General features: G+C 53.5%; 1 protein-coding gene across 2 annotated transcripts in view; it reads right to left on the bottom strand.

Annotated features, from left to right (window-relative positions):
• The window catches only part of LOC110297886 (N-acetyl-beta-glucosaminyl-glycoprotein 4-beta-N-acetylgalactosaminyltransferase 1), a 28991-nt gene that overhangs the window by 5135 nt on the left and 5526 nt on the right, over positions 1 to 18330 (bottom strand). Inside the window, exons 1-13 of one of the 2 annotated variants that reach the window (XM_029479531.1) lie at positions 16795 to 16825; positions 15834 to 16722; positions 14091 to 14374; positions 13844 to 13997; positions 13671 to 13743; positions 13424 to 13577; positions 13001 to 13127; positions 6347 to 6470; positions 4669 to 4864; positions 2367 to 2446; positions 1602 to 2233; positions 1402 to 1525; positions 614 to 818 (exon numbers count right to left, since the gene is read on the bottom strand). In XM_029479531.1, the coding sequence (XP_029335391.1) occupies positions 614 to 818; positions 1402 to 1525; positions 1602 to 2233; positions 2367 to 2446; positions 4669 to 4864; positions 6347 to 6470; positions 13001 to 13127; positions 13424 to 13577; positions 13671 to 13743; positions 13844 to 13997; positions 14091 to 14374; positions 15834 to 16213 (2533 nt within the window). In that variant the 5' untranslated portion in view covers positions 16214 to 16722; positions 16795 to 16825. Of the gene's footprint in view, positions 1 to 613; positions 819 to 1401; positions 1526 to 1601; positions 2234 to 2366; positions 2447 to 4668; positions 4865 to 6346; positions 6471 to 12372; positions 12778 to 13000; positions 13128 to 13423; positions 13578 to 13670; positions 13744 to 13843; positions 13998 to 14090; positions 14375 to 15833; positions 16723 to 16794; positions 16896 to 16974; positions 17076 to 17158; positions 17269 to 17350; positions 17486 to 17601; positions 17669 to 18330 lie in introns of those variants that run through there. The other variant, XM_021166957.2, reaches the window with a different exon arrangement.

The following is an 18330-nucleotide window of genomic DNA, read 5'->3' as shown; positions in this document are numbered from 1 at the left end:
AGTGAGTTCCAGGACAGCCAGGGCTATACAGAGAAACCCTGTCTCGGAAAAAACAAACAAACAAACAAACAAACAAAACAAACCAACAACAACAAAATAAACCAGGCACACACCTTTAGTCCCAGCACTCAGGAAGCAGAGGCAGGTGGATCTCTATGGGTTTAAGACTAGCCTGATATATGTAGTGAGTTTCAAGACAGCCAAGGCTATATAGTAAGCTCCTGTCAATCAATCAGTCAATCGATCAATCATTCAATGGTCTGGCAAAATGCTCAGCAGGTAAAGGTGCTTTCTGCACAAGCCCAACTACCTGAGTTTGATCCCCAGAACCCAGGGTGGAAGGAGAAAATGGACCAAAGTTGTCCTCTGACCTCCACATGGACGCTGTTGAATACATGCACGTCCACCAAGTGATAGCAAGATAAGTAACAACAGCAAGAAACTTGAACAACAAGGCCCCCCCCAAAATGCAAGATGGGACTGAAAAGGCATAAGATAAAGATTGCTGAGGACAAGGGAGGAAGAGAGGGGAGTATGATGAGAGGGCAGTGGAGACAGGACAGGGCAAGGGCAGAGGAGGGGGACAGAACGAGAGGAAGAGGCACAAGGGTACCTGTGACATTTTTGCGTAGTTCATCATCCTGCTCTCGAAGTGTCCGCAACAGCTCAAAAATGCCATTCTCCTCTACCAACGCCAGCTTGTTGTCTACATTGTCGTAGATGAGGTTGCGCATGGCACCTGTGGCGTGGCGCTGCACCTCCTGGTTGGCGTGGTTGAAGAGCTTCACCAGTCTAGGCACTGCCTGAAGGCTTCGAGCCTGTGGCACATATATACAGATGTATGTGGGCATATGCAGACTGTGAAAATGCATGCAGACATGTCCACAAGCATGGAACTAAGTGCACATGTATGTAGGTACTCTAGACGGTACAGGTGATATGCAAGTCAGTACACCATGCATGCATATTTTGGGGCTGCAAGTGTTTGGATCTAGTGACTATACATGCTACAGGTGTATACAGGACTGTGTGTGTGTATATATATATATATATATATATATATATTCAGGTATATGGAGATGATGCAGCATAGATGTGCCACAGGTATGTGTATGATACATATGTGTATATGATGTATAAGTATGCAGGTGTATATCGGTGATGAAGGTATATATATATATATATATATATATATATATATACACATGGGGCATTTTTGCCCTTTATTTGCTGAGGATATAGAAAGGTGAGGTTTTCCCAGCCAGCCTTGTGATTAGCAAGCAGAGCTAAGGACCATAGATCAGGGAAGGTTAGGGGCTAGTAAGAATAGTCACTGGGGGTATCAGGGCCAGTGGGGCAGACATCAAGAGATAGCAGGGGATGGTCTGTGGGATTTATCACCTGCTTCTTGGCGGCGGCATCACTGTAACACCTGTGCTGGATGTAAGCTGCTCCCAGCACCTGCAGGTTGGGGTCTGAGGCCATGAGGTACTTGACTGCTGAAGGCAGGTCAATGTCATCAAAGCTGTAGAACCAGGGTTTTAGTCAGTGGCCAGACTGTGTGCTACAGGCCCCTCCCTGCTCCAAGCCCAGCTCCTCACCCACTGCTGAGCCTCTGCAGGGTTCGATGGCCCGTGTAGCTGTCCAGCCCGCGTACATCCGGCAGGTGGCCTGAGTCAGCCAGGCTAAGACTGAGGCTGCGCACAGATGGGGCTCGGGCCACTGGCTCCAAGCCGGCACCTGACACTGACCCAGTACCCCCACGGCTTCGGTGGCTGCTCTGAAATCTTTGCAGGGTTCGCATGGCAGGTGCACGGATGGTCCTGCTGGGTGGTCCCTCTGTGGCCTCTGGCCAGTCCAGGCCTCCTGCTCGGCTAGAGCCGGAGCTAGCCTGGCGCTCGTAAGCATAGGCCCTGTAGGTAGAGGCGGCTGCAGGCTCCAGTTGCTCAGATACCACGCTGTAACGGTCATCCAGGCCCCCTGGCCCCAGCCTCAGTGAGCGCAGGGATAATGTGTCATAGTCGGCTCTGCTGGCTGCCCCACCTCGCTCATGGAAGGACACTGGCCGGGTGGGCATAGGTGGAGTGGGCTGGGTACCCCCATATCCCACAGCCCCAAAGGCACTGCCCCCATTGTGGGCAGAACTCAGCCTCCGACTGCACGTCAGATCCACGGCTGAGCGGGAGGACCAGGAAGCTGGGCTGTAGGCCGGCTTGGCGATGGGCCGGAAGGTCTATGGGAGGGGAGGGCACAGTGAAGGGGTATCTGGGGTTTACCTGGCACCCTCCCCTTCTGATCCAGAGCTCCCAGCCTCCCCTGTAAATCCTCCCCTCAGTGTGGACTGCAGAGCTGACTCCCTGACTCACCGAGGTCTTGTCTCCACTCATGCCCTGGGATCGGGAGCTGAAGCCAGTCTGCATAGTGTGATATTGACCTCTGGGCATGCCTGTGGACAGAGACAGTAATAGCCATGACACCATGACCAATAGAAAAGTGTTGGCTTTTTTTTTTTCTTCTTCTTCTTCTTTTTGCCAGAGGTCTCTGATCACAACCCTGGATTTGACATCGGACTCAGGGCAGGGAGGCCAAGTCAGTTTGGGAGCTAACCCCTTGCCTCTGGTTCTGTCATGGCTGCAGCATGCCTTCATCCAGTCTGTTCTGGTAGGTCCTCTTTCCCTAGAACTCCAAACTATCTTCTCTGTTCAAAGGAGTTCAGACCTGACCTCTGGGCTGCCTGGAGAAGATGCTAGGGTCTTCATTAGCTGCCCAGATCTCTGGCAGAGCACAGCATCTGGCCCTTCCAGGAAGCCAGCTCAACCTGCTTAAACCCACCATGAGCTCCTCTTGTGCCCAGACTGTACTACAGTCACGAGGGAGTGACATTGTACAGGCCAAGGATACAGTCTCTCTGGCTCAGTCTGCTTAGATCGGCACTGGTAAACCACCTGGTAGAGCCCAAGGCAGGCACCACACCTACCCCATCCAGCTGCACACTGGTTGAGGACAGGGAGACAGTCCAGCTCTGTGGTCAATAGACAGAAAGGTGGAGGTCGGGGTATGGGTCAGAAGTTTGGAATGATATGTGGATGAATGGATTGGTAGGGGAGAAGGAGGGTCTATAGAAAACAGGTAACTGGGGCTGGAGAGATGGCTCAGTGGTTAAGAACTCTGGCTGCTCTTCCAGAGGTCCTGAGTTCAATTCCCAGCAACCACATGGTGAATCCCAGCCATCTGTAATGGGATCTGATGCCCTCTTCTGATGTGTCTGAAGACGGCTACAGTGTACATACATAAAATAAATAAATCTTTAAAAAAACAAAATAAAACAAAACAAACAAACAACCACCAGGCAACAGAATGAACAGAGAGAGTGGTGCAGGGTAGGCGAGGCAGAGTTGAGACCACACAGGAAACGTCACCCAAGAGTTGATGGGGACAGTGGCAGGCTTTGGGTGGACTCAGCCTTTGCCAAGGCTCCGCTGGGTTTGGGAAGCTCTCCTTTGAGCAGAGCACCTGCTACAGAGGTCAGCATTGGTGTGGGGAAGGGGGCCTTCCTTCGCTCCTTCCCATTCAGCTCAGGGGGTGGACAGGCTGGTGTTCCCCAGATCCATCCAGGTTAACAAGGCTTCTGGGCAGGGGCTGTTAACCCTTTGACGCTAGTGAGGGCCAGCCTAGGGGGCACACCCCAGCCTGGGGACCTTACGCCCACCCCCAAATTACTATCCTCCTCCCCCTAATTGGCAGGGTAGCCAAGTGATAATTAACCCCTCCCTGTACCCTCCCCCATCCCATGACCCCTGGGCATCAACTTGGCTCCAGTAAGACTTAGGCTCAGATTTTAGGCAGCAATCCAGCTCCTGACCTGCCCTTCTGCCAGACAACCCTCTCCTTCTGGCCAGACATCATGGGACCACTGAGAACTGAGGGCTGGACCTCCGAACAGAGGTTCATTGTACTGGCTAAATTTAATTCCTGTTGTTGTAGCCTGGCAGGTATGGAAAGGATGTTTCTGGAGTGACTGCCTTGAGCCCAGCCTGTCTGAGTGACCCTCTAACACACACACAGACACACAAAGACACAGACACAGACACAGACAGACACACACACACACACACACACACTGCCCCTGAGGAGTACCCTTTGGGCTATTCTCATGAAGTGTATCTGGGTCACTCCTGGTAGGCCCAGTTCTGCAATTCCTCAGGGAACCCCTGCTCCAGACAGACCTGGGCTCTATCCAGGATCATCCCTCTCTCACATGCTGTTACCATTTAGTCAGGAGGCACTCTGGCCTCTCTGAGACCTCAAGTATGCCTGTGTTCTGTGGTGCTGGGAGGGAATGTGTTTGGGGGTTTGCCGACAGGTGGACCTGGCTGCTCATCTTGTGCCTTCGGAGTCTTTCCAACTTAGGGAGTGGGTAGGCCCAGCCCTAGGACCCCTGTCCCGGCTGGGGAAGGAGAGATGCCCCACCCAGGCTGCTCCCTATGCCTGCTGGGGCGGGGCAGTGACTCAGAACAGGCCTCTGTAAGGTGAGTCAAAGCCTGAACCCCGAGCTTGGACGGCTTCTGCCTCTGGCACCACCACTCCTGCCCTGGCCACCTCCACCGGCCACTGTCACCACTACCAACTTCATTGCCCTCTGTCGCCTACTATACAAAGTTGGCCTACCTCTGGCGCTCTCCGCGGAGCCATCAAGCTCAGCAGACCCATTGTGCCGCGACTGCTGGCCCAGCTGCAGGAGGCGGGCTCGGACTTGCTCCTGGACTCTGGCAGCTCGAAGTCGATCAGCCTCCGGTCCCTCCGCACCCCGGCGATCCAGCTGTAGGTCCGAAGGCAGAGCCAGGGAGCAAACACCAGTCTCAGGCTGCAGGGCAGACAGCAGGAAGTTACCTTCCTGCATAGTGACAGGGGCGACTAGCCAGCCCACCTGTCCTGGGCCTCTCCCTGTCTTGTCCCTCGAGGCCCGGTTCCAGAGTCTCTTCCTGGCTGGCTCTCGTAGACAGACGCCCGCCCGCCTGCCCGCCCAGCCCAGAGCTTGGCTGGGGGCGGGGACACCTGGGCCAGGTGGGAGGGAGGGGCCTCTGCCTGCTTAAGGTGGAATTTGGGCGGAAGAACTGGCCCTGCGTGTCCTCAAGTCGCCTGGCCTTCCCTTTCCTCCTATCCCAGGACAGGGCCACAGGAACGTGGGTTCTACTTGCTCTCAGTCTTCCAAGTCCAGACCAAACCCCATGGGTGCCAGCGTTCTCAGTTTGAGAGTAGGGCAGGGAGCCTGTGGGAGCCTGTCACTACAAGCCATATGAGAAGGAATGTCCCAGCCTGGGGGTTGGGAGCTCTAGAGTACCAAAGACCAAGCAGCTTCCAAGACAGCTGGACCCAGGCTTGTTGAGGTCCCAGCAGGGTTGGCATCCAGAGACAGTTTCAGGTTTACAGTGTCCGGGTAGAGGATAAAGAACTTGAGTGGTAGAGTTTTAGGGTCAAAAGCAGTACCATGATGGCCCTAAACCTGGGCCTGACAACTCAATAAGAGAGCCCAGTGAGGTAGACATATGTCCACCCCCTGACCTGTGAACCTGGAAACTCAACCCAGCCTCTACCTGTACTGAGGCTTCAGAAGGGCTGCTTGGCCCTCTCTGGCATCTCTCCCCAGCTTCTGCCCCCCAGGCCTGGGGTGGGAGGCCCGTTCCCAACATCTGAGTCATGGCTGGCAGGCGGAGCCGCCCCAGGGGGTTGACTCAGAGGGGCCTAGGCTCATGTCAGCACCTGCCAGGCTGGGGGGCCAGGAGGTTTGGGGGGGGGAGAGCTGGGCTAGAGAAAGCAGGGAGGCTGGAAGTGAGGGGCACCAAAGCTTGTTCCTAGAAGGTCTCCCAAGCACCCCTGTCAGGTAGACTAGCACACTGTGAGTTAGGCCGGCCGTCTAGGTAGATTGGGAAAGTTAAAAGACAAAACTAGGAAAGTTGGCGTATGGGAACAAGTTGCCTCACATTCCCTGGGACTTCCCTTAAGTATTCCTGCGTCTCTATCCTAAGGGCTGTACTTTTCTAGAATCTAGTCCCTGGGCTCAGCCTGAGCTCTCTGTCCCACACCAGGCCCTTTAAGAGTCCTGGACTCTTAAAGACATTAACAGAGGGTGACTAGGCGCAGAGTCCTGGAAACGGAGAGTGCTCAGAGAAAGACAGCATCCAGGACAGGATCAGGATGAGTAGGAAGGGCTGGAGGATGGGAGTCAGAGGTCAGAGGTTGCTGGGGAGAGAGCACCGAGGGTGAGAGGGTGAAGCCCCCTACCCCCAGGATAGAATCTGGCGTGGGTCTACTGGTTATGGCTGGAGGCAGGGGCTGGGCAGCCTACCTTGCCGCTGGTCTGGCTCCCACTGACCCCCTGGCTCATTCTGGAGGTCCCCACTGTAGGACAATTCCTTCTGGGCTCCATCCGGGTCCGAGATCCTGCGGTGGGCTCCATCAGGGCCCAGCTCCTGTGGGCAACAGCCTCTGTTTGGAGATGGTACCGTGGGGGCACCCGAGGGTGGGGTGGGAACGTTGCACACCCATCTCATCAGACCGGTTGCTTCCCTGGGAGACGTGTTTCGTGTGGAAAAATCCTGGGAGACAAGTTTGTGCGGCGCCGTGCGGCCTGGAGGCACACGCCTGGTCTGAAGAGTCCCGCCCTGCATGCGCTAGGTCCACCCAGAGCCCTACAGCAGCCAGCCTTGGGAGTAGAGGGGGGCAAAGGGTTCGAGGAGAGTGCAAAGTGGAGACCCATAATTACACAGGGCTGCCAGGGGCTCAGGTGTGGTCGTAGCCAGGTAAGGAGGCACCTGGTGGGCATGAGGACACCGTGTTCACAGTACCTGGATGGAAGGCCAGAGTCAGTTTGGGGGTGGGCTTGGCAGAGGGCTGTGGTCACAGCTGTGAACAGCCTCCATAAGGACATGGGGACCAAGAGCTGTATCGACTTCTCACATCAGACCACAGGCCTCAGTCTCAGCATCCCTAAAAAGCCTGGACTCTGGGCATTTCCTTTAATGGCTGTGTGGCTTTGGGGTCAGTTAACGCTCATTGAGTCTTCCTGTGGCTCTCTGCCCCACGTTTGGAGCTGTGGCTGACCCCTGTGACTCCTGTGACCCTTGTGACCAGTGTCCCTTCAACGTCTCTGTCTCTCTGTCTTCTTGGAGGGAGGATGGGAAGGGTGCAGCAGGGCTTCCAGGAGGAGGTGGTCTGATGCGTGAAGAATGCTTACTCAAGGAACTGAGAGATGGATGGTTGAACCTCTGATGTAATCAGGCTTGGAACCTGGAACTCGGGATCACGAAGAGTGAGTAAAGCTGCTGGTGGGCTGTCATCCACTCTCCCACCCTCCCAGTGACTGTCACCTCCCAGAGAGGAGTGTAAATTGGGAGAGGGAGTGGGGGGGGGCTTGAAGGTTTCTCAATGGAAGAGGAATGGGAGATTCTGCTTGTGGGCAGCACTTGAGGAAAGAGCTGGGGGAGGGGCACTGAGAGGGAGCCCGAGGGCTGGGAGCTTGTGGATGGTACAAGGGTAAGGGATGGGCTTACTAAGGAGTGGACGTTGAATGCCTAGGAGGAGAGCGTTAGGACATTAACAGCAGAGTCTCTCAGACGCAGATGTCATGTGCATGCCAGGGCACAGACAGGTTAAGGAGGTTCCTGATGGTCATGAAGCCTGAGGGGCAGGGTGATGTCAGCACTGCTTTGGTGTGAGTTGATGAACTGGCTGGGCCGGAGACCGGCGGTGTACATCCTCGCACCGGTGATGTCCAGAAGTCTGAGAGTCATCATCATGTCTGCCCAAAGGCCACCTCTTTCTCAAAGCCTGCTCAGACTTGCCCCATGGGAGTCACTCCAGACATGTTCCCAGGCATTGCAGCCCCCGACCCCATCCTGGGCCCATGGGTGGGCTGGTTTTTACTATCACTAGCCATGGTCCAACCTCAGACTTACACCCTGCAAGTGGAAGGCAGCTGAGGAGTGCCAGTCCAGGTCACCAACACGTGTGGGGACATGTCCACCTGCCCATCAGTCCATCCACATTAATCCATTCACCGGTCAAGGTCATCTTATCGTGTGCACCAGGAACTTCGGAAGGAGGCTTCTGTGGCGTGACACCCAGGACTTCTTCATAAGCATTCCCTCCTGGACACTGCAGCAAGGAGAGCAATGTGGGGTAGTGGCCAGTTTGCGGCAGAGAGACCAAAGCAGAACTAAGCACCAAAGAGCAACTTGTGCATTGCCCCAAGGCAGTGAGTTATCTCTAGAGTGTGGTTACTGCTGACCCCAGAAGGATGAAGTACCAGACAGGTTGATGACTGCTTTGTTCATACTCTGCCCGTAATCCTCCCTCAGAGGGACTCCAGGAGGGTGGAGCTGTGACTACCTCCATTTATTGATGGTGAAACCGAGGCTCCGGAAGGCTAAATGAGTTTCCACAAATTACATAAATGTAAAGCGAGCTGGAATCTCTTTTTGTCTCTCTGTGTGTCTCTCTCTTTTTCAGCCAGGGTTTCTCTGTGTAGCTCTGACCTTGACCTCTCTCTGTAGACCTGACTGGCTTTGACCTCACAGAAATCTGCCTGCTTCTGTTTCCTGAGTACTGGGGATAAAGACGTGTTCCATCACATGCAGCATCTAGAGCCATTTCTGAAATTGCGTAGCGGCAGAGCAGGGGTCACCGGGGGTGTTGCTCACTGGCAGAATGTGGGCCTTGGTAGAGTTATTGATGTCATTTCCAGGTCTGGGCCACTGCCTGGACACTTCCTCTGAAGGACTGTGTTTCTCTTAGTGGTGGGGTGTCAGTCTGTTCTTTGGTCCTGTGTGTCTCCATGGAGCCCTTGGCTAGCCTCAGTGCACACTTGAGGTTCTCATTTGTTTTTGCCTTTTTGAGACAGTATCTCTTTACACGGCTGTCCTCGCACTCACCAAGGAACCCTGGCAGTGCTGGCACTTGCTCTGTAGATCAGGCTGTCTTGAACTCACAGAGCTTGGCCTGCCTCTGCTTCCCGAGTTCTGGGACTAAAGGCACCTGGTCTGGCTCTTTCATTTTATCAGGTTGACTTCCCTTTTGGCTTCTCTATTGCTGCTTTGTCAGCTACTGTCTTTTCATGGGCCATGTTTGTCATCCTTTTCTATATTTGAGGCAGGATCTCATATTGTTCTGGCTGGCTATAACTCACTCTGCAGGCCAGCTGTCCTGTAACTTGTTGCCATCCCCCTGCCTCAGCCTCCTAAATCCTCAATTGACAGCCGTGTGCCACTATGTCTGACTCTTTTATCTGTGTTATTTAGTATTTCATTCTGTCCNCCTTTTTTTTTTTTAAAGATTTATTTATTTATTTTATGTAAGTACACTGTAGCTGTCTTCAGACACTCCAGAAGAGGGCGCCAGATCTCGTTACGGATGGCTGTGAGCCACCATGTGGTTGCTGGGAGTTGAACTCTGGACCTTCGGAAGAGCAATCGGGTGCTCTTACCCACTGAGCCATCTCACCAGCCCCTGTCCACCTTTGTAAAAAAAAATTTTGAGTGAGTTGTTTTTGGTTTTTTGTTTTTTGGTTTTTTTTTTGTTTGTTTGTTTGTTTGTTTGTTTGTTTCGTTTTGTTTTGTTTTTGTGTGTGAAGTGCTCTATCATTCGGCTAGATCCCAAATGCTAAAGTGACTTTTATTTCTGCAAAGATTTTATTTCACTTTCAAAAATTTTTCTGCCTACGTGCTGTCAAGAATTTGTCTTCATTGTTCTCATTATCAATTTTCTAAATTTCCTTCAAATACCTGCTTGTTTTCCCTGCCCCCAGAGGGCAAGGAAGGCCTCTTCAGGCTTGCTTGCTCGGCCCACTACAAATTACAAATGCAGTACTGCTCAGAAGTACTCATTTCTTCTTTGGCCTTACTCATTAAAGCATTTGCCATCAACTAACATTGATGTCAGACATTACACTAGTGTGACTCTTGGATGCCGCCCCAGTACTGTGCTAGGATAAGTCTGGTCCTTTGGCTGGTGCTCATTGAGAACTACTTAACATACCAGGGTGAGGTGGCGCACAACTTTGATTCCAGGTAGAGACAGGAGGTTCTCTGTGAATTCAAGGGCAGCACTGTCTACATAGTGAGAACCAGAACAGCCAAGGCTATGAAGAGAGAGAGAGAGGAGGGGGGAGATAGAGACAGAGAAACAGAAAAGAGATTCTGGCTTCTGAACATACACTGCTAGGGCTGGAGAGATGGGTTGGTGATTAAGAGCACTGGCTGCTCTTCCAGAGGATCCAGGTTCAATTCCCAGCACCCATATGGCAGCCCACAGTTATCTGTAACTCCAGTTCTAGATCAGACCTACGTGCAGGCACAACACAGCCTGACTGCTGACATGGGCTTCTTTTATTTACGCTTCCTTTCCCCCTTTCCCTAACTTCTAAGAATGTTTCTTTCTTGGTGTTCTGTGTTCTCCACCTCACTTTTAATCTTGAGCCCCTCCTGCTTGGTCTTCTGAGTGGTGACTCTTAGATGTGTGTATCATTACACCAGCTTTCTTTTTAATTTAAAAGAATTTTATTATTTTTTAAAGATTTATTTATTTAATGTATCTGAGTACAGTGTCACTCTCTTCAGACACACCAGAAAAGGGCATTGATACCATTACAGATGGTGGTGAGTCACCATGTGGTTGCTGGGAATTGAACTCAGGACCTCTGGAAGAGCAGTCAGTGCTCTTAACTGTTGAGCCATCTCTCTAGTGCCAAGGATTTTATTTTTTACTTATGTGTGTGTATGCCATCTGTGTGTGGGTGTTCAGAGAGACCAGAGGAGAACGTTGGAGCCCCTGGGATCTGACAGTTACAGGAAATTATGAACTGCCTGATAGTTTCTCTGGAAGAGCAGCCGTGCCTAAGTCTCTCCCAGCTCACATGCTGAGTGGATGTGTTCTCCAGTGTCTGGCCTACAAGTATGCATGAATATGTATCGTATCACATGCATGTGCATGCCTGGTGCACGTGGAGATCATAAGACAGTATTGGGTCTTTTGGAACTGGAGTCATGGATGGTTGTGAGCCACCACCACGTAGGGTGCTGGGAACTGAATTCTATCCTCTGCTAGAGCAGCAAATGCCAACTGCTGAGCCAGCTCTCCAGCCTGTCTCCTCCTCCTCCTCCTCATCACCATCATCATCATCATCGAATTTTTAACTTGCAGTACTTACAAAAAAACATTTTAATCTTTATGTGCATGTGCCATGTCTATGGATGTCAGAGAACAAGTTTGTACAAGTTAGTTCTACTATGTGAGTCCTCGTAGTTGACAGCGGATTCATCTTGATAGCCCTGGTAGCATGCCGCCGCCTTCTTTTTTATTTTTTGAGGTAGGGTCTCATTATGTACCCAGGGCACAAAGAGATGACAGCCTCTTTCCAAGCTTCTGGAATTAAAGGAATATGCCACTGTGTCTGACTTGTAAGATGTCTCCTTCTCCTCTTCCTCCTCCTGCTCCTTGTATATGAGTACAGTGTAGCTGTACAGATGGTTGTGAGCCTTCATGTGGTTGTTGGGAACTGAATTTAGGACTTCTGCTAGCTCCGGTCAGCCCAGCTCACTCAGTCCCTGCTTGCTCTGACCCAAAGATTTATTATTATAAATAAGTACACTGTTGCTGACTTCAGACACATCAGAAGAGGGGGTCTGATCTCATTACGGATGGTTGTGAGCCACCATGTGGTTGCTGGGATTTGAACTCAGGACCTTTGGAAGAGCAGTCAGTGCTCTTATCCACTGAGCCATCTCGCCAGCCCCTGCTGCTGCATTTTAAAGATTGTTTATTTTATATATGTGTGTTTTGTCTTCACATATGTATGTGTACCTGGTAACCTGAGATGTCAGAAGAGGTTGTTAGAGCCCCTGTAGTCAGGGATAATTGTGAGCAACCATGTAGGTGCTGTAGACTGAATCCAGCTCCCTGGGAAGAGCAACAAGTGCTCTTATCCACTGAGCCATCTCCCCAGCTCCTAGACTATGATGTATTTTTAAATCCAACGCTTTTCTTGCAAAGCGTCTTTAAGTAGCAGCACTTCATCTGAACTGATACAGAGAAGGCGATGTAGATAACGGAGTGTCTGCTCTGGCTGAGTGGGGTGACAGATCAAGGTCATTCTGGAGACTTGGTGTCACCACATATGCTGGCTCAGCAGCAGTTCCTGTGTGGGAAGTTCTCATGCAGTGTCTTCCGAGTAGCCAGACTCCACAGAAACCAGGTGGAAACATAAGCTACAGGCAGGAAGTGGGTGTTGGGGGGGGGGGCGGGGAGAGCCTGCGTTACCCACAGCTTCCCTGGTAACCAGAGCTCTGCCTCACGAAGAGAACAGTCACAGAAAACAAGTCAGAACTAAAAAAAATATTTCATTTCATTCTGAATAAAAAACAGAACAGACAGAACTCTTGTAAATTCTGAAAACAATGTCATTGCTACGGAAAATTTCACAGAAATCATCAGGGGGTGTGGGGACCAAGGTGCCTGCCCTGCCACGAGTGCCGCCTATCTGGAGTCACAGAGGAGGCTTTTAGGGACCAGCACAGGTGGTGGCAGAGCCTGAATCAAGCTCAGGACGCAGCTTTTACCTGCTGCACCAAGACCCAGTGGCCCAGAGGGCAGCTAGGTCTTCAGGATCGCTGTGTGCGGGCACCTTTGCGGCTGCGTGTGGCCCACATGCCTCGCTTTGAGTGATAGTGGTGGTAGAAGTGTCGCAGTCGAAGCCTCTCCACCTCCAGCCCTGCCTGCAGGACCCTGGGAGGAGCGGGTGGTACATCAGAGCCCTGGCTCAGGTGCTGTGGTTCGGGGCTGCCCTGGTGGCTGCAGGAGCCTGGGGGTGGGTGGGAAGGGTTCAATGCAGGGTGGGTGGAAGGGATTTTGTGGGTCTCTAAGATCCTGACAGGTGGAGCTCTGTCATTCCATCCTCTCAAGGGAGGATGATGAGGTGTCTCAGTGTGAGGGAGGGGAGGGCAGTTACCTGTCAAGAAGTTCCCAGTCCTCGCCTCCCCACTGGTCACGGAACTCCTCAGTGTTCATGCCTCCTACTCTGTCAAAGTCTGATTTGTAGATCCCAAAGAGGCCAAATCCATTCACTTCCCAGTAACCTTGAAGTGGGGAGGATAACCATTAGGGTGTGGTCCTTAACATTTTCTCCCCAGGGAGGCTAGAGGACCCTGGGAGGAATTCTAAGAAGCCTGATTTTGGAGACCCTGGGTGGGAGGGAGTGTCTGGTATTTGCTAATAACTAAAGAGCTCATAGGCTTATAGACAAACGGGTCTAACGATCACTGCATGACCTGTGTATGAATAGGGTCCTAGGCTTACCCAGGAGGTCAGGCTTGGAGTTTGCCCCGGTGGTTGTGAGAACCTGGAGCTCCCCGGGGAACACCCAGGTCCTTACCACGTGGGTCCCACGGTGAGCTTCCACAGCCCAGACGCATGACCACAGGGGCGAAGGCCAGCTTGCCCTCCACGCAATGCTTGCGGATGCTGTCCAGGATATTAGGTGGGAAGTGGATGTGCAGGTCACAGAGGAAAACGATGCTGCTGGGGTCCTGTAGGTTGGGAGGTCTGAGCCCTGCTCACCTCCCCAAGGTGAGCTCAGCACCCTCCTTTCTTTCCCCTAAGCCCTTGACTGGCCCACAGACCTCCACGGCATCCACTCCAGTTTGCAGGCCTGCAGAGCGCTCGAAGTTTCCAGTTCGTTTCAAGTACTGGTACCTGCAGGAGGGAAGGAAGGTGAACGGCGCCGTCAGGACAACTCATCTCCTGTAAGAGGAAAGATTCTTGGTTTCCCCATAGTGGTGGTAAACATCGTTACCGAGGTAGCTGAGCCGCACGCAGGGCCCGCTCCACATCCATGTCCTCGCTCTCAAAGTCCACCAAGATGATGTTGAAGTAAGAGTCCCCCGTATGCACATGCAGCGCGGTCATATCTGCCAGGAACTGCACTACCCAGCGCGCCTGATTCTTCACTGGAAGAGGGGATATCACTGAAGCAGCATGACTGGACCGAATGGTTCCCACCTCCTACCCCATCCCCGAAAGCCTCATAGTGGCGCACATACCTGGTACAATGAAATGAACCATGACATCCTGACGCCAGGCCAGGTGCAAAGGCCGGCAGAGCTCTGGGCGACTGTCTGGGTGAATCGAGGCGGCTGGAGGCGGCTCGGGACTTTCTCCATCTTCATCCCCAACGCGGGCTCCGGGCAACCGCAGGAAGACGTATTCGGATAGGCGCTGGCGGTTCCCTCCGCGCTCTTGCAATTCCAGTTCCAGGAGGAAGCGGCTCCCGCGTGCAGAGTCACGGCGCTTCTCCACGTTCACGATGCGTAGAAGCGAGAAGCGCCTGCGAGGCAGGTGTGATTAACCGAGGGTTGTAGCTCTACTCAACTGCCTCCCCCTTTACCCCGAGAACCACGCGACTGTACTCCCCAGACCGCATCACACCTGCAACCCGTTCTATCGCTCCTAAACACAGGTTGACCTTCCCACGTCTCAATTCCCCAGCCCAGCAGGAAATAGGAAAGGCTACACTAGGGGTCGCTGTGAGCCTAGGATTGTCAAGTTCTCCCAGATGTCTTCCTCTGCATGATTTTCTTTGTCCTGAGATGATGTCTCAGGCTTCTCCTATGGTTAGCATCCCACAAGAACCACCAGGAAGCTGTTAGTTCTCCCATGTGTACCCCTCATACCCCGAGCAGGCCCCTCATTTTGTCTCAGGCCTTAGGCTATTCATTCTGCTTCCCACCCTCTGGTGACAGCTAGCAATCCCCCTATGGGATACCATTGGCATGACCTGAGATGGGAGTCAACCCTACCCAAATCAGGAACTTTCTACCCCCAACCAAACACTTTAGGTTACTCCTTGGGGTCACCCACACCATAGCACCCAGATGTGCCTATGACCACTTAAAGTGGACAGTCCTATAAAGAGACCAAGAAACTGCCTCATAAGCTGTTCTCAAGAGACCTACCCTCGGGGTTGGGAATTTAGTTCAGTGGTAGATCATTTTGCCTAGCAAGCACAAGGCCCTGGGTTCAGTCAGCTCGGGGGGGGGGGGGGGGAGAGACCTGCCCTCTGAGCCACCTAGGTCTGTCCAACATCACCAGTAGGTCTGTCCAACATCACCAGTGGTGGGAAGGGTCTCCTGGTCCCTTTTGAGGGCTGTCATGCTCACACCCTCTGGAGCAGCAGCACATCTGTGTACAACCCCTGTCCTGTTCAAACCTTTGTGTGGAGCTTGGCTCTCAACACTGACTGCCAGATACCTTGTCCTGATATCCCTGCGTTCATCAAAGCCCAAAGAAGGTTCTCGCTTTCCTCCAGGCTGACAATGAACAGAACAGTCTCCTAAGACCTCCCTCAAAGATGGACCTAATTAATCTCCCTCAAAATGGGGTAGAAACAAGTTTGAAGCCTAAGACCTAGGAGACCAAGGCTTCCTTGAACTAGACACAGTCCCCTAGTTGGGACCCTCCAGTGCTCCACAGGGAGAGGTCTAGGGCTCCTGAGCATGACACTTAGTGTCTCTGGTCCCTGAAAAGGCCATCTGCCCACAATCTGGCTACACCTGACTACTTCCCCTATGGTTTGGGTTCATCCCTGGGTCTAAGTCTAAGTTGGCAGATGTGGGAATTGGCAGTGAGGAGAGATGAAGTCAGTCTTGAGTGGGGCTCCAGAGAGCCCTTCACCCATAGTTACAGAGAGGGAGAAGGGGCTCAGAGAGCTGCTGAGAGCCAAGGAAGTTCTGCGATCCCTGCAGACACCGGCATGCCTTCTCTTCAAGCAGCCGTCTGCCCCGTACCCGCCATGCCGTGCATTTAGCCGCTCCATGTACTGAGCCACCACATCCACCGCTTCGGCCTCAGGAAGTTGCAGGTTCCCGGATACGTTACAGCGCAGGTCGTTCCAGTCCGAGCGCAGGAGCTCGAAGTCCATGGCGCCCACGCTGAATGTGCGCTGCCAGTTGATGGCATCCTCCCGCCAGCGACCCAGGGGCCGCCCAGCGGCCGGCTCCTCCTCTTCCTCACTGTCTTCTGATGTGGCCTCATCACCAGGGGCCCCATCCTCCTCCCCTTCTTCACCCTCTCCCAGCAGCTGTGGCCTGGATACCTGAGACAAGCTCAGGAAGGAGGTCACAGGCTGTGTTTCCACCGAGGAGTTCAAGTCCACTGTGGGCACCATGAGTCCCTGTCCATGCAACTGGCCCTCCCGGCCTCCCTGGCTGGTCTGGGCCCTGACTGGGGGCTTTAGTTCTGTGACCTTGGGGCCACTGGTCCTATAGCCCTGGGTCCGAGGTGGATGTGGGGGCACCCGCAGCTGTACTCTGGGCAGAGGCTTGGGGCGCAGGAAGACACCAGGGAAGGGTGGCCAGGGTGAGTCTCGCAATGCCCTCGGGGAAGCCCGCTGTCCAGGTCGGACCCTGGTCACGTACACCTTTGAAGGCGACTTCTCCACAGTTCGGGGAGGTGGAGCTCGCCCCAAGAAGAGGGGCAGGGGGCGTGGGGCCCAATTCAGTGCCCGGGAGTGTCTGAGGGTCTGCTCGTCCAGAGGACTAGTTGTAGGTGGGGTCGGGCTGGCTGTCGTTCCAGTGGAGGCTGCTGGGGTGGGGGTCCTGTGGCTCTGCTGTACAGATGCATCGGTGGGCTCCAGGCTGTCTAACAGTTCCTGCTCATCCTCGTCATCCAGGAAGTCTGCAGAGAGGGTCTGGTAAGCTCAAGTACCTGGCCTTTGGGCTGGGAGTGCAGCAGGACCAAGACACTCACCATCTGGGTTGAGGAAGAGGAAGGCTCTACGCTGAACTTCTTCCTCCTCATCTTCCTCTCCCTCTTCCTTGTCCATTTTCATGTATTTATAGAACCCAAACCTGAGGGAGAAAGTGCATCAGAGACCTTCCTCATCGAGGCTCCTCATCCTCGCTTCTGACAGGCCACGCCCCCACCTACCTTTCCAGGTATAGTGGGGACTCACGGTAGAAGCACTTGTTGTCTGTCTCCATGTGAGTGAGACGGGTATGGTCATTGGGGTAGATGAAGGACAGGTACACCTGCGGGCAGGGCCGATGGCTTAGGGGTAGGGCCTGGGGCAAAGGGTAGCTTTAAGCCGCCACCTCCCACACCAGGCACTTACAAACTGTAGTCCTTGGTATCTGGCTATGGGGAAATCCTTGAGGATATAGGTGGGGGCATAGGCACAGGGCTCCAGAACATTCTCCAGGCTCAAAGGTTCCATCCGAGGAGCTGCAAAAAGGGCCATCACTTGGGAGCCTGGCCTGGCCCTCACCCCACTCCATCCTCCCCATCCTCTGAAGCCTCCTCTCACTGAGGAAGAAGGTATCCCTGGGGTCTGGGTGCAGCATGTCGGCGCTGGGTTCCCCCTGCGGTGGGAATCCTCCTACGTGGCTGGCTGGAGACTGAGGCACATGGGCCACATGGTCCATCTTCAGAGATGACTCATCTGGGAGTAGGAGGGTATCCAGAACTTCATCCTCCCCTCCACCATCCCCATGCTGAGCCCCACCCCCACCCCTGAACCCAGCCATTCCCCCCCCTGAGGAAATACCCAGCCCGCACCTGTGTACAGGGAAATGTGAGCAGAACCAATGATCTCGAACTTCAGACCAGGCAGGAAAGCTCGCCACTGGGGGTGTGGGGATAGGAAAGAGGTTGGGTCCTGGTAGGCGGCTTTCCTTAGTTCATGAGTGAGGGAACTACCCAGTGAAAATCCTCAAAGGATGCAAGAGGCTTGATGGGGAGGGCAGGAGGGGCTTAAGGAAGAGGAACCTGACAGAAGGCCCAGAAGGTTAAGATGTTCAAGGGGCAGATCCAGACTCCGCCCAACACTCTTCCCTCCCCCCTTCTCTACCTCCTCCCAACTCCCTCCCTCCCTTTTCCTTTCCTCCAAAAGTTGCTGACTATAACTTCTGACTCCATTTTCTCTCTGACTTTGCATGTTGCTTTCCTGCGGTCACTGCTGGATCTTCCCTCAGCCCCTGACCTAGTATCTGCCACCAGATGGCCCTCCCCGTGCCCCAGCTCCATGGATGCTCCTCAGTCTCCTTGCAGATGTGTTCCTCCCACCTCTACTCAGCTGGTGCTCCTGGGGGTGCTGACTGAGCTCATCTGGGACCCTCGTTATCAGTACCTCTGCTCTCTTCCCTCAGACCATCCAAACACCGAGTCTCCACTCTACTGAGACGGGATGACGTGTACTGAGGTGCTGAGGCCAAGAAGCACCAACGCTACTGTGGTCATGTATCTCTCCCTCCAGGCTCTGTCCTGCTGTTAAACCCTCCCCCCCCC

Source organism: Mus caroli, chromosome 7, assembly GCF_900094665.2.
Source record: "Mus caroli chromosome 7, CAROLI_EIJ_v1.1, whole genome shotgun sequence".
In the NCBI taxonomy this organism is placed as follows: Eukaryota; Metazoa; Chordata; class Mammalia; order Rodentia; family Muridae; genus Mus; species Mus caroli.
The sequence above is the reverse complement of the archived record's forward strand: the minus strand, read 5'-3'. Positions and strand labels throughout refer to the sequence as shown.